This window comes from Telmatherina bonti (genome assembly GCF_933228915.1).
Source record: "Telmatherina bonti genome assembly, chromosome: 22".
In the NCBI taxonomy this organism is placed as follows: Eukaryota; Metazoa; Chordata; class Actinopteri; order Atheriniformes; family Telmatherinidae; genus Telmatherina; species Telmatherina bonti.
Window position 1 is genome coordinate 2,313,812 of NC_136631.1, and position 12,166 is coordinate 2,325,977.

Sequence of the window (12,166 nt, forward strand, 5' to 3'; positions counted from 1 at the left end):
TAGATTAGGGGTCACCAACTCCAGTCCTTGAGGGCTACCATCCTGCAGGTTTTAGTGTTTCCCTTGTACAACACAATTGATTCAAGTGAAAATGTTCTCCAAGAACTTGTCATCTTCTGCACCTGCCTGTTAATGAGCCATTGGTTGGGGTCAGGTGTGTTGTACCTGGAAAACACTCAAACTTGCAGGATGGTAGCCCTTCAGGACCATAGTTGGTGACCCCTGCTTTCAATGTTTCTGGTCTGCAACTCTCCCTCTTAGTATCAAGTCAACATGACATGGACCTGATGTTAACAGAGAAAGTATGTTGTAGTGATTTAACACAGTGGTTCAGATTATTACCATAGATGAAAAGGGGGCCCTGCATTAAAAGTTTGGGAACCATTGCTATAGCAAATTAATTATCCTACAAGTGTAAATGAAGAGGTTTGCTGGTAACAGGAATGGTCCCAACTTTGTTGCTGCTTGACTGCTTTGACAATTAAGATGCTGTGGCAGCTCTGGGGGCTCTGATGGCTCTGGAGGTTCTGAAGGCACTGGTGGGGATAGTGGCTCTGGTGGTACTGATGGCTCTGGGGGCTCTCGTTGCTCTGGTGGCTATGGTGGCTCTGGGAGCTCTGATGGCTCTGGAGGTTCTGAAGGCCCTGGTGGCTCTAGGGGCTTTTTTGGCTCTGGTGCAGACTTACAGACTGAGGAAGACCTACAGACTGTGGAAGACTTACAAACTGAGGAAGACTGCACCAAAGTCTGGGTGCAGCCACAGCAAAGGCTCTGTCCCCTCAGGTCCTCACCCTGGCTTTGGGAACAACCAACAAGAGCTGATGGGCTGACCTCAGGGCTCTGGGAGGGGCATAAAGCTGGAGTTTAAGTTTAATTAAAATGAGAAAGGAATTTATCCAGAGTGGGATCTTGCCCATCATACTGATATTAGTCACTAAAAGTACAAGTAAACAAGAAGGCTGTGTGAATTTACCGTGCGGATCTGGCATACCGGGGCGCAGGAACTGACCACACCCCAGGGCAGAATGACAGAAAATAGAAGTGAAAAATTATCAGAAAAGTACGTTTCACATATCTCAATCAAGTTTACATGTGTTGAAAGGCCGACCAGGAGATTGTGTCAGGAGCTTCTCCTTTGACCTATTGAGGAGAAGCTCCTCCATAAAAGAGTTACTCTGAAATCATAAATTCACTGCAGATTCACAAATGTTTTTACATGATTATCACAAGCTTTAACACTATATGTATTTTTGTTTCTAACGCAGTAGTTGATTAGTTTTATTATAACCTTTTTTAGTAACTTTTAAAACTTTAGAAATTAATGTTTGTAGATTGTGGAGCAGTGGTGAGAGCGGGACCCCCCTCCCTCTCCAGGCCCTGTATGCAGCTGTGGGGGGGAGACGAGAGGAATCTCCCCTCATAGTTGACCTTGGATGGCAGAGTGGAGAGGATAACATAGAGATGTTTTATGCTGTTTGTAAAAGAATAGTTCAATTAACTGTAGTAAACTTTTATAAACCTTTGGTTTTTAGTAGTAGTAATTTTTGTGAAATTATATTTACCATATAAAGGGTTGTAGAGTAGTATTATAGACGGTGTGTTAAAGGAGTTAGTAGGAGAGAATTCACCTCTATTCAACCCTCCTCTTTGCAGCGCTCTTACTTTAAGATAAGAAGCTGCATTGAGACTTGACAACACCCTATCTCTCCAGAACCTGCCTCAGTGCAGGCCTTTAACACCTGAGACAGAAGGATTCTTAGCTCATTAAAACAGAGTTTCTTTGTATAACTGTCCCCCCTCCCACTCGGGAAAATGCATGCTTCTTGAAGGAGGGGATGAGTAGTTTTGTGTGTAATTTGTTTTGCAGTAAATGAGAAATGTATGTGTGTTCTAGAAGGTGGAGTTTAAAGTTTAATATAAAAACAGTGGACAAAGACAGAGAGACAGCTTTGCAGCTTAGCCGCAGCCCGAAACGGGGCTTTTGCAGCTCCGCTGCGGCCCCAACGCATCCTTCTAAGAAATTGGACTGAATTGGAAAGGACCGTGGAGAACTTATCATTGTGTGGGATCTGTAACTCTTTGGAGATTTTAGCCCTGCAGAAAAGATAGCTCTTTCCGGACGGAAAGAGTGGTCTTTCTGAAAAGGAAGATAGGATTTTTAGCAAAAAATACTGAGGAGATTTTAGTCCTGCAGAAAAGGTGGTTCTTTCTGAACAGAAAGCCCTTTTTTCTGAAAAGGAAGATATAATAGTATTGAGGAAAAAAAAAACTCTTTAGAGATTTAGACATGCCAAGAAACAGAATTCTTTTAAAAGAGGGATTGTCTTTCTTGAAGAGGAAGTAAAGAATTTTTATAGAAAAAAAAAGATACCTTTTTGGGAATTAGCCCTGCCAAAAAGGAGAATTTTTCTAGAAAGACAAAATATTCTTTTTTATAGTAGAAGACAGATTATATGTAAAAACAATACTCTTCTGAGATTTCTACCCTGCCAAAAAGAATTTTTCAAGAAAGGAAAATTATTCTTTCTTGTAGAGGAAGATAGCATATAGAAAAAAAAAAAATTGGGAATTTTAGCCCTTGGTGAGGAAAAATAGTTTTTTTCTGAAAAGAGAAAACAGTTTTTCCTTAAAAGGAAGAATAGACTTTAACAAATAAATATTCGCATCTGAGACATTTCCTACACTTGGTTTGTGCCTCTATGGAGACTTTTCTGAATAAAGAAATATAACATTTTAGAGCCTTTCTCTGAATGAGGAAGATATTTCCTTACAGGGAAATTGAACAAAATTTAGTATGGGTTAAACCCTAAGGGGAAGTTTCTTTATTATTCTTTATTTGTATTAATCTCATTATTATAACCTGAAAAACTTCAATAAAAGGGGTAAGAGTTAAGATATAACCTTAACCTCCCAACAAAATTTAGCTTCTTCATTCTTCCAGTTTAAGGACAAGAAAGCGGGAAGGAGTCCTCAAACTCTCCAGGTAAGCCCCTTTACCCAGACGCCAGCAGAGGCAGAAGGTCTGGAACTATAATGCTGTTCTTATAACCTTCCGACCCCTGGCAGCGAAAAACTAGACTAAGCTCGGAGGGTACAAAGAACTGTTTAGTTAGGCTAATAGTTGGGACCTTTTTGTAGAGGATCAGTGTGAGAGACTATCCCCGGGGGGTCAGGGTGAGAGTCTGCCCCCCACGCCCTAACGAGTAAGAGATAGGCTTCGGCAATATTCTCTGAAGGGTTTTATGAAAATAACTAGTGCGAAATTAGCTTCAATAACAGTTTCTCACTAGGGTCTAGTAATATTATATAAAATAACTGGTGGGAAACTAACGTCAGCAACAGTTTCTGATTGGATATTAAAATGAATTCAGAGAACTAGTCTTATGCTGGGCGGACACTGTACGATTTCAAGGGGATTTCACCACGATTTTGCTGTCGCAGACCACGCTGCGTCATCGTGAAAACATGTCCGGTCGGGAGGTCGTGAGCCGTACAGTGTGAGAACACTCACGAGGAAGGATTAATTGCTGCTACGTTCTAACGATGATGCTGCGACCTCCCGATCAAACTTCTGACATGTCAGAAATGTTCGCCGCCGCTCGTACAGTGTGAGTGGTGTTACGTTGCGATTCTACGTTCGCACCTGTGCAGAAGACACCGGTGGAGCTTTAAACAATGATGGGCAACCCCAACTTCAGACGTGTGCGGTGGACACAGCTGCTAGAAAAGAGATTTGTAGAGCTATGGAGAGAAGACGAGGTTTTCTTTTGTTTTTCGTTTCAGTGCACAAGACAGCGCACACAACTGCAACAACTGGCAGCCTGCTCGCCATCCTGTTGTCAGGCTTGCTGTGGTTGTCATAGGAACTAGGAACCTTTGTTTTTCGTTGTTCACACTCGAGCACGTCTTGCTCATGCCGACTGACGCCGACAAGTAGTCGTGGTTGTCAATAATTGTGGCTAACAGCAGTCGTACAGTATGAGTACACATGTCGTAGGGTCAAATAGAGTATGAGGGACAAACCCGGTCGTGCAGTGGGAGCATTTCCCCGACAGTCAGATTTCTAAAATTGCACAGTGTCCACCTGGCATAAGGGATACTTCTTGAGAGTTCAATCTTCATAACCAGACTCTCGCTGGTTATAAAAAATATTAAAAGAGAAACCCCTCGACCGGAGTCTTTCCAGTCGAAGAAAAGATCAAAGAGAGGAACTGGAGAGGGAAATGTTTAGCAGTTTTCTTCGAGGGTTCAACACATGAAGCCCAAAAGACAGCACCAGGTCCAGGGTGTGCCCTTTTTTTATATGTAAGACACGACACCAACTGTGGCAAGAGAAGCAATCGAGTTCAAACACTCTTTGGTCAGGGGCCTGGATATTGAATATTGAAATCACCAACAATCATAAACTGATCATAGGTCAGCAGCAGGCCTGTCACAAAGTCTGTAAAGTCGGTATACCAGAGCACACAGGACTGGGTTGTTGAGATTGATCACAAATGTCTTCAGCTCAAAGCTGGAAAATGAATTTGTTGGTACCTGCTGATGGATTTGCTACTCCCCCGCCTCTGCCTGTCATTCGAGCCGAGTTCAGGTAGAGGCATTAGGGAGGTAGAATTTCTGAAAAAAGCGCAGAGTCACCAACTTGGAGCCACATCTTTGTGAGCAGCATAACATCCAATTTTTGAGAAGTGAAAAAATCATTCAGGAGAAACATTTTATTGGCTAGTGATCTACACTGCCAAAAAGATAAAATGAACACTAAAGTAGACGATGTAGATCTGAATGAATGAAATATTATTATTAATTATTAAATACTTTTTTCTTTCCATAGTTGAATGTGCTGACAACAAAATCACTTAAAAATTATCAATAAAAATCAAACATATCAACCCATGGAGGTCTGGATTTGGAGTTCTACTCCAAATGAAAGTGGAAAAACACACTACAGGCTGATCCAACTTTGATGTAATGTCCTTTAAACAAGTCAGAATGAGGCTCAGTAGTGTGTGTGGCCTCCGCGTGCCTGTATGACCTCCCTACAACGCCTGGGCATGCTCCTGATGAGGCGGTGGATGTTCTCCTGAGGGATCTCCTCCCAGACCTGGACTAAAGCATCCACCAACTCCTGGACAGTCTGTGGTGCAACTTGGCGTTGGTGGATGGAGCGAGACATGATGTCCCAGATGTGCTCAGCTGGATTCAGGTCTGGGGAACGGGCGGGCCGGTCCATAACATCAATACCTTGGTGTTGCAGGAACTGCTGACACACTCCAGCCACATGAGGTCTAGCATTGTCTTGCATTAGGAGGAACCCAGGGCCAACCGCACCAGCATATGGTCCCACAAGGGGTCTGAGGATCTCATCTCGGTACCTAATGGCAGTCAGGCTACCTCTGGCGAGCACATGGAGGGCTGTGTGTCCCTCCAAAGAAATGCCCCCCCACACCATTACTGACCCACTGCCAAACCGGTCCTGCTGGAGGATGTTGCAGGCAGCAGAACGTTCTCCACGGCGTCTCCAGACTCTGTCACGTCTGCCACATGTGCTCAGTGTGAACCTGCTTCCATCTGTGAAGAGCTCAGGGCGCCGGTGGAGAATTTACCAATCTTGGTGTTCTCTGGCAAACGCCAAACGTCCTGCACGGTGTTGGGCTGGAAGCACAACCCCCACCTGTGGACGTCGGGCCCTCATACCACCTTCATGGAGTCTGTTTCTGACTGTTGGAGCAGACACATGCACATTTGTGTCCTGCTGGAGCTCATTCTGCAGGGCTCTGGCAGTGCTCCTCCTGTTCCTCCTTGCACAAAGAAGGAGGTAGCGGTCCTGCTGCTGGGTTGTTGTCCTCCCACGGCCTCCTCCACGTCTCCTGATGTACTGGCCTGTCTCCTGGTAGCGCCTCCATGCTCTGGACACTACGCTGACAGACACAGCAAACCTTCTTGCCACAGCTGGCACTGATGTGCCATCCTGGATGAGCTGCACTACCTGAGCCACTTGTGTGGGTTGTAGACTCCGTCTCATGCTACCACTAGAGTGAAAGCACCGCCAGAATTCAGACCAAAACATCAGCCAGAAAGCATTGGAACCGAGAAGTGGTCTGTGGTCTCCACCTGCAGAACCACTCCTTTATTGGGGGTGTCTTGCCAGTTGCCTATAATTTCCACCTGTTGTCTATTCCATTTGCACAACAGCAGGTGGAACTGATTGTCAATCAGTGTTGCTTCCTAAGTGGACAGTTTGTGGACAAAGTCCACAGTGCGGTGATTAATAAACTGCTTGCACAGCGGTCCCCATAGCAGCAGATGGCGTAGGCCGGTGTCCAGGTGTATGAGAGCCAAAAGCGGAATCCACTGCAAACCCTGCATTCCTTGGAGAGCTTCTAAACCAGGTGTAGTAGGGAGGCAAGTGGTTCAGGAAGAAGACCTCCAGTATGCTGCAAGTTTCACCAGGCCACCTCCATGTTTTCCACATTGTCTGGCACGTTTCCTGCGCCTAGAGATGGGTTTGCACCACAGTTGAGCTGGTCCTGAGGCTAGATGGGGAGGAAGTCTGTAAGATTCATCCTCAAATTACAGGTTGAAAGGGATCCTATGAGCTTGATTAGGATCAATAAGAGCCTGTCAATCTTACACTAGCGGTCCAGACATACCTTGGCTTAGTATAACGGTGTAGCTATAATCAGCAACTTAAACAGGGCAGGTAGACCACTGCCTGTACACACTGCACCATCTTGCCACACCCCCCTCAAAAATAGGGGGTTTTAAAGATTGTAAGAGCTTTTTATCCGGCAACTGATGGTATTACCTGTAAATTGAGTTCCGATTGGCTGAAAGTTATTTGGAGTCAAAACAGCTGATTTCATTTGGAAGGACATAAAGATCACAGAGTTATTAAGCAACCTCATGCTCTGATATTAGTAATACTGCCCCCCAGTGGCAATAAAGCACAATGACATGTATACATGCGTGTCTTATAGACAGAAGAGTCGGTAGACTCACCCAGTTTAGAGATGGAGTACGACATGTTGAAATACTTCTCAAAGTAGTCAAAGATGATCTTGGTCGTGTTTGCGGCATATTCTGCAGTTTTTAACTGACTTGGCTGAGTGTAGATTCTCAGCTGTAGAAGCAGAAAAAGCAGAGTAAGGGGACATCTTTTATCTTATAAATTCACATAATTTCTTTTTCAAGGATAAGCAACTGGAGACTTACTGGAATTCCACTGGAAGAAATTCTTTCCACAAAGCCAAACTGGTGCACAGCAAAGCAAACCAAGTAGGTGCTCATTGGAACGGACTTCTGGAAAGACGTCTTCTTCTTGTTTCCCGGTAGCTCTTCCGGGAGACCCTGGAGAGTCAAGACAGAAGGCTAAGTTTATGTTGATTAATGACCAGTGCATAAATTCATTGGTTGTTCACTCCTGATCTGGCTAGTGTCCAGTCCTGCAGGATGTAAATCTTTCCTGCTGCAGCACTTAAATCATGTTAATGAGTTAAGATGATTGGCCAGAAATTTACAACAAGCTGTTGATAAGACACTGAATTTGAATCAGGTGTGTTGGAGCAGGAGCCATCTAAAACCTGCAGGTCCATGGTCTTAGAGGACTGGAACTGGACATCCATGTTCTGGGGAAGTTAGGTTTTGACATGTTGTTTGATGCTGAAGCCTAATATTTAACTTTTTTTCTTATAACTCCTGAACAAAGACAATAAAGTCACATTCAGGATGAATCTTTAACAAGAACTTTCCATGAGATGATGGACGAATGTCCATGATCCAGTTTTGTCTCTCCTGGGCTCATACCTCTGGTGGCATGTTGGACAGAGCTTGGTAACTGGCATCATGAGTAATGGAGATTTTGTAGGTGGCTTTCTTATTGGGTTCATCGAAGCAGGGGAATGATTTGCGGGCGTCTGTTGGCTCGTGATCTGTGGCAGCAATCTTCCTGGTGATCACATGAAAGGCTTGTTACAGCAGATGTTAAACAGGTGAGTATTTAATTAACATCGCAGTGTTTGCAATCCGAGAAAGGATGAGTGAGTTTATGACATCTCTGCAGGGATCATTTATCTGTTTTAAACTCTGATAAAAGCCTCTACATGTCAATGCAGAACATCGGCTCTAATATACAACTTGAACAAGGAAACAGCAGCCAGTTATTCATTAATCATCTTCCTGAGAAATTCTAGCTACACTAAGTCACAACAGACCTGTCATCATTATTTTCTCCCAGTTTTGTGTCAAAACAAATGTAAACAGTGATTTTTTTATGCAGTACCAGAATGAGAAGAGTTCGTCTGTCAGAAAACACTTAAGTGTCTGCTGTCACCAGTAACATCTCTGGTATATTGAAAGTCTTACAAGACACAAGTAAAATCAGGTTTCTGGGACGTTGAAGATGCAGAGCTCCTCTCAGAGGAAGTTCCGTTGAAGGGGAAATGATGTTCTGAAGACCTGATGGTGTGGCCAACTTGCACAAGCTCCAGAAGGAGCTAGCTAAGGCTACTGATGCTAACAAGAGACAGGTCCCTGGTTTACTTCTCCATGTGGGGACTAACATCTCATTTCATGACAGACAGAGATGTGGGTGGGGCCAAATTAGCACATGCATAGCATACAGCATAAAAGTCTTAGTTGACCTATCAGCTCAGTCTTCATCAAAGGTTTCACACATTTCTGAAGGTTTTCAGAAGGTTTCTACTTTTCCCTTTTACCAACCACTGCCAGGACTGGACCATTTCTAGTCCAGTCATGGCACTAGACCATGGAGAGATATCTCATGACCCAAGAACTGGACTGAAGAAACAGTTCTGATGGAGGGATGGATCCTCCCCAGAACCTGGACCTCAGCATCATTGCAGTAGTGTGGATCATCTGGACAGAGACCAGAAAAATGTCCTTCCAGGATCCTGGAGAACTACTCCTGAACACCACTGAAATGACAGAATACTTCTCTATGAAGGTTCAGCCTGGGATGGAAAATAACTCCTGAGAACTGGACCTGGACCTGGTTCTGGGTTTGACTGGATTCAGAGTTACATTGGGTCCTGCTTCACTACCAGCAGATGTGGATCAGCTGTGCTGCTGGATTGCTGGCGGTGATCAGGAAGTTCTAAACCAGAAACAGCTTTTTCTTGGAGTCAAACTGCAGTAAATCAGAGTAAATTGATGATAAACTGAATAGAGATCAATCATTGTCGTCACTTTCAGGATTTTCTCTTCAAGGTCTTCGAGGGTCTTACTTGGTGACGCCCTCCTCTGTATAGATGACCCGGTAGAACCCCACCACAGAACCGTTCAGCCAGCCCTGGAAGTCCAGACTTAGTAGGTAGACCTGTCCCTGGCTGGTGGGGGGGATTTCCTCGGTGGCCTCCACCACCACGTACTGCTCAGCTTTGTACTCAAAGCAGCTTTTCACCCCCAGCTCTGTCTGCCGTCCCCGGCTGTCCAGCAGCTTCAGCCTGGGCATGGCGCTGACGTACGTCTCTCTGATGTGCAGCCACAGGTGACGGGTTGATTGACCAACCTCCACCTGGATGTCCACCGTCCCCCTGTAGGTGTCCTCCACCAGGTCAGGCTCCAGGTGCAGGTCGTAGTGAACCGGCTTCACGTAGTCTGGCAGGCGGAAGTTTGTCCAGTCCCCGCTGGAGTCTTCAGACACCAAGCAAGGCCCTCTGCCAGGTGGGGGGGGTGGAGTGGGCTGCGGCGTGGGGTCCGATGTGCTGGAGGTGGAGGTGCCGAGGCCCACCCCCAGACCCACCGCCAGGGAGCAAACCAACACCGTCACGCAGATGAAGACCACATGTTTCCCTCGGATGCAGTAACGCTTCTCCTGATAGTCCATGTTGTTCACCATCCTGGGCCAGAACCAGAACTGCTAGAGAGCAGAGGCAGACTTTCAGAACGACACTGGACAGGATGCAAACCAGTCTTTCAGAAATAGACCAGAACTGGACTCTAGCTGGATCTGGATCCGAGCTGAAGTGTTGAGCTCCACCAGGATACAGATCTGCTGCAGGGGATCTGAAGTAAGGTGTTAAATGTGGAGAGAAGGATGTGAGAGTCTCAGATGGCCAGAGAGTTTTACTCTGTTCTGACTTCCTTTGAGGGCAGGTCAACACGCCTCCTCCTGTTACACGTCAACACGCCTCCTCCTGTTACATGTCACGTTAGGCTGTAAATCACAGAGCTTAAGTTTGATAGTGCTTCAGAGTGAGCTGGACAGGGTTTGCACTGGAACTGGATCTTACTGGATCTGGACCATCAGGGCTGTAGAGCTGGAGGGGCGGTCCTGTTGTTCAACACACTGACTTCAGCTCAGAAACGTGACTTGAGCTGGACTGTGTGGTGGATTATCTTGGTTTTAGAGAGACAAGTTTAATGAGACGTTTCAGAGTTCAGGGTCCATAATCTCTGCTCTGATGCTTTTAATTGTCCTGGTCTGGCAGGGAAATGTCAAGTCACATGTTTCAGGATAAAGTCCACAAAGAATGCAGATGAAGCAAGTTTTCTAAAGGTTTCTGTGTCGAGTTGGACCGGCAGCCTGACTGACCCTTCATCATGATGGGGGGTGGGGTTAACCCCTAACCCCCCGTTGTTCTCTCAGATGTTCTCTGGAGAAAATGTGTAATTACACAACCTACATCACACTCACCTATAGAAACAATATAAAAGTTTATTCTTCATTTACACACACATACATCTACACACACACACACACACACACACACATGGTGCTATTTGTAAACAAATCAAAATTGTACCCATTTATAAATAGTACTATGTGTGTGTGTGTATTGGTGTGTATGTGTGTGTGTGTCAGTGTGTGTGTTCATGTAGATGTGTGTGTGTCAGTGTGTGTGTGTGTGTGTCAGTGTGTGTGAGTCTGAGTTTCAGGTAGGGATGAGCAGGTTGTTGTGGGAACTCAGGGTGGAGTCAGAAGCTTCAATTATCAGCAGCTGCAACTCATCATCTGGCTCATCATCCTGGTCTACACCCTGCTCTGTAAGGACAAGCAGGAGCTCCAGACTTTGACAGATTGCCTCACTTTGCTGTGTGGTAATCATGGCAGTTTCAGTAACTTTTTGTGACTCTTTTCTAGTGATCTCTCCTTACTTTTTCTTTGTCTCCTCGGCGCTTCTGGACAACTCTTAAAGTAATTCTGAATTGGGCCCCACTACGCCTGCTGTGTATGTCTGCCTGTTCATCCTGCCTTCCACCAGACTTGTTACCTCATTTGGAGCTCTCCCCTCAGCTACCCTTCTTCACCATCTGACTACTTGGTAATCCAAGAAAGTTTTCCGTTGCCTAAGACCAATCCATGATCTGTGTTTTAAAATAAAACATCATTCATTCTTTTCTCCACCCTTTTGAGTTCTATTTTTGGGACCACCTCTTCACCCCGGTCTCTGACCATGACAGCTTAAACTGGATCTTTAGGCCCTGTGTAACAAAGACTTGTCATTTACTCCCCTTTCACATGAAAACCTGCAAAGATCAGATTTTAGACCTCAACTAAGATCTGAGAGATCTATGTGGACCTTCAGTTGAGCCACATGTTGTTTATAACGCTTAATTTGTATTAGTTTCATGTAGACAATAATACAGTTTGGATCAGATGAGTCAGTTTGTATTCAGGTAAAACTGATGGACTAGGGGTAATTTAATCAGAAGACCTAATTCACTCCAGGAGGTTGCAGACCAATATAAACAACAAAGAAAAAGAGAGGGGGGGTGTATTTGCAGCTCCTCCTCACACCAGATGTTCGCTTGCCATCAGGGTATTTACTGGGATCACAAAGAAAACCTGGCCAATTCCAGGTGATCTAAATGCATCACACTCACTCTGAACAGCGGCATCGGCTCAGTAACAGTCTGCTGGAGCCCTTTCAGGTGTTTCACTCGTGCTTGCCAGAATGCATACACCGCCATGTTAAGAAGAATTCAGTCACATGACCACATGTTGCACAAATTACCACAAGTCGGCGCCAAAATATTGAACTCAAAAGGTGTGCAGGTAAATAGAAGGCAGATTCAAAAAGGAGTAATCATATTAATGGATTATATGATCGCCAAAGCTTCATTAGAAATGGTCTCCATGGAAACGTGGCTTCAAGAAGCCAGAAAAGGCTGAGATCCCATGACCCAAGATGGTCTGAAGGTCAGT

The 12,166-nt window shown here is 45.1% G+C and overlaps 1 protein-coding gene across 1 annotated transcript in view; it reads right to left on the minus strand.

The window, feature by feature from the left end:
* The window catches only part of enpep (glutamyl aminopeptidase), a gene marked incomplete at its 5' end in the record, with an annotated part of 50,089 nt that extends 40,233 nt beyond the window's left edge, over nt 1-9,856 (minus strand). The window contains 4 exons of the mRNA XM_079262784.1: nt 7,000-7,120; nt 7,213-7,347; nt 7,804-7,945; nt 9,243-9,856. Of these exons, the coding sequence (XP_079118910.1) occupies nt 7,000-7,120; nt 7,213-7,347; nt 7,804-7,945; nt 9,243-9,856 (1,012 nt within the window). The remainder of the gene's footprint in view (nt 1-6,999; nt 7,121-7,212; nt 7,348-7,803; nt 7,946-9,242) is intronic.
* Between the last annotated feature and the right edge of the window lie 2,310 nt (nt 9,857-12,166).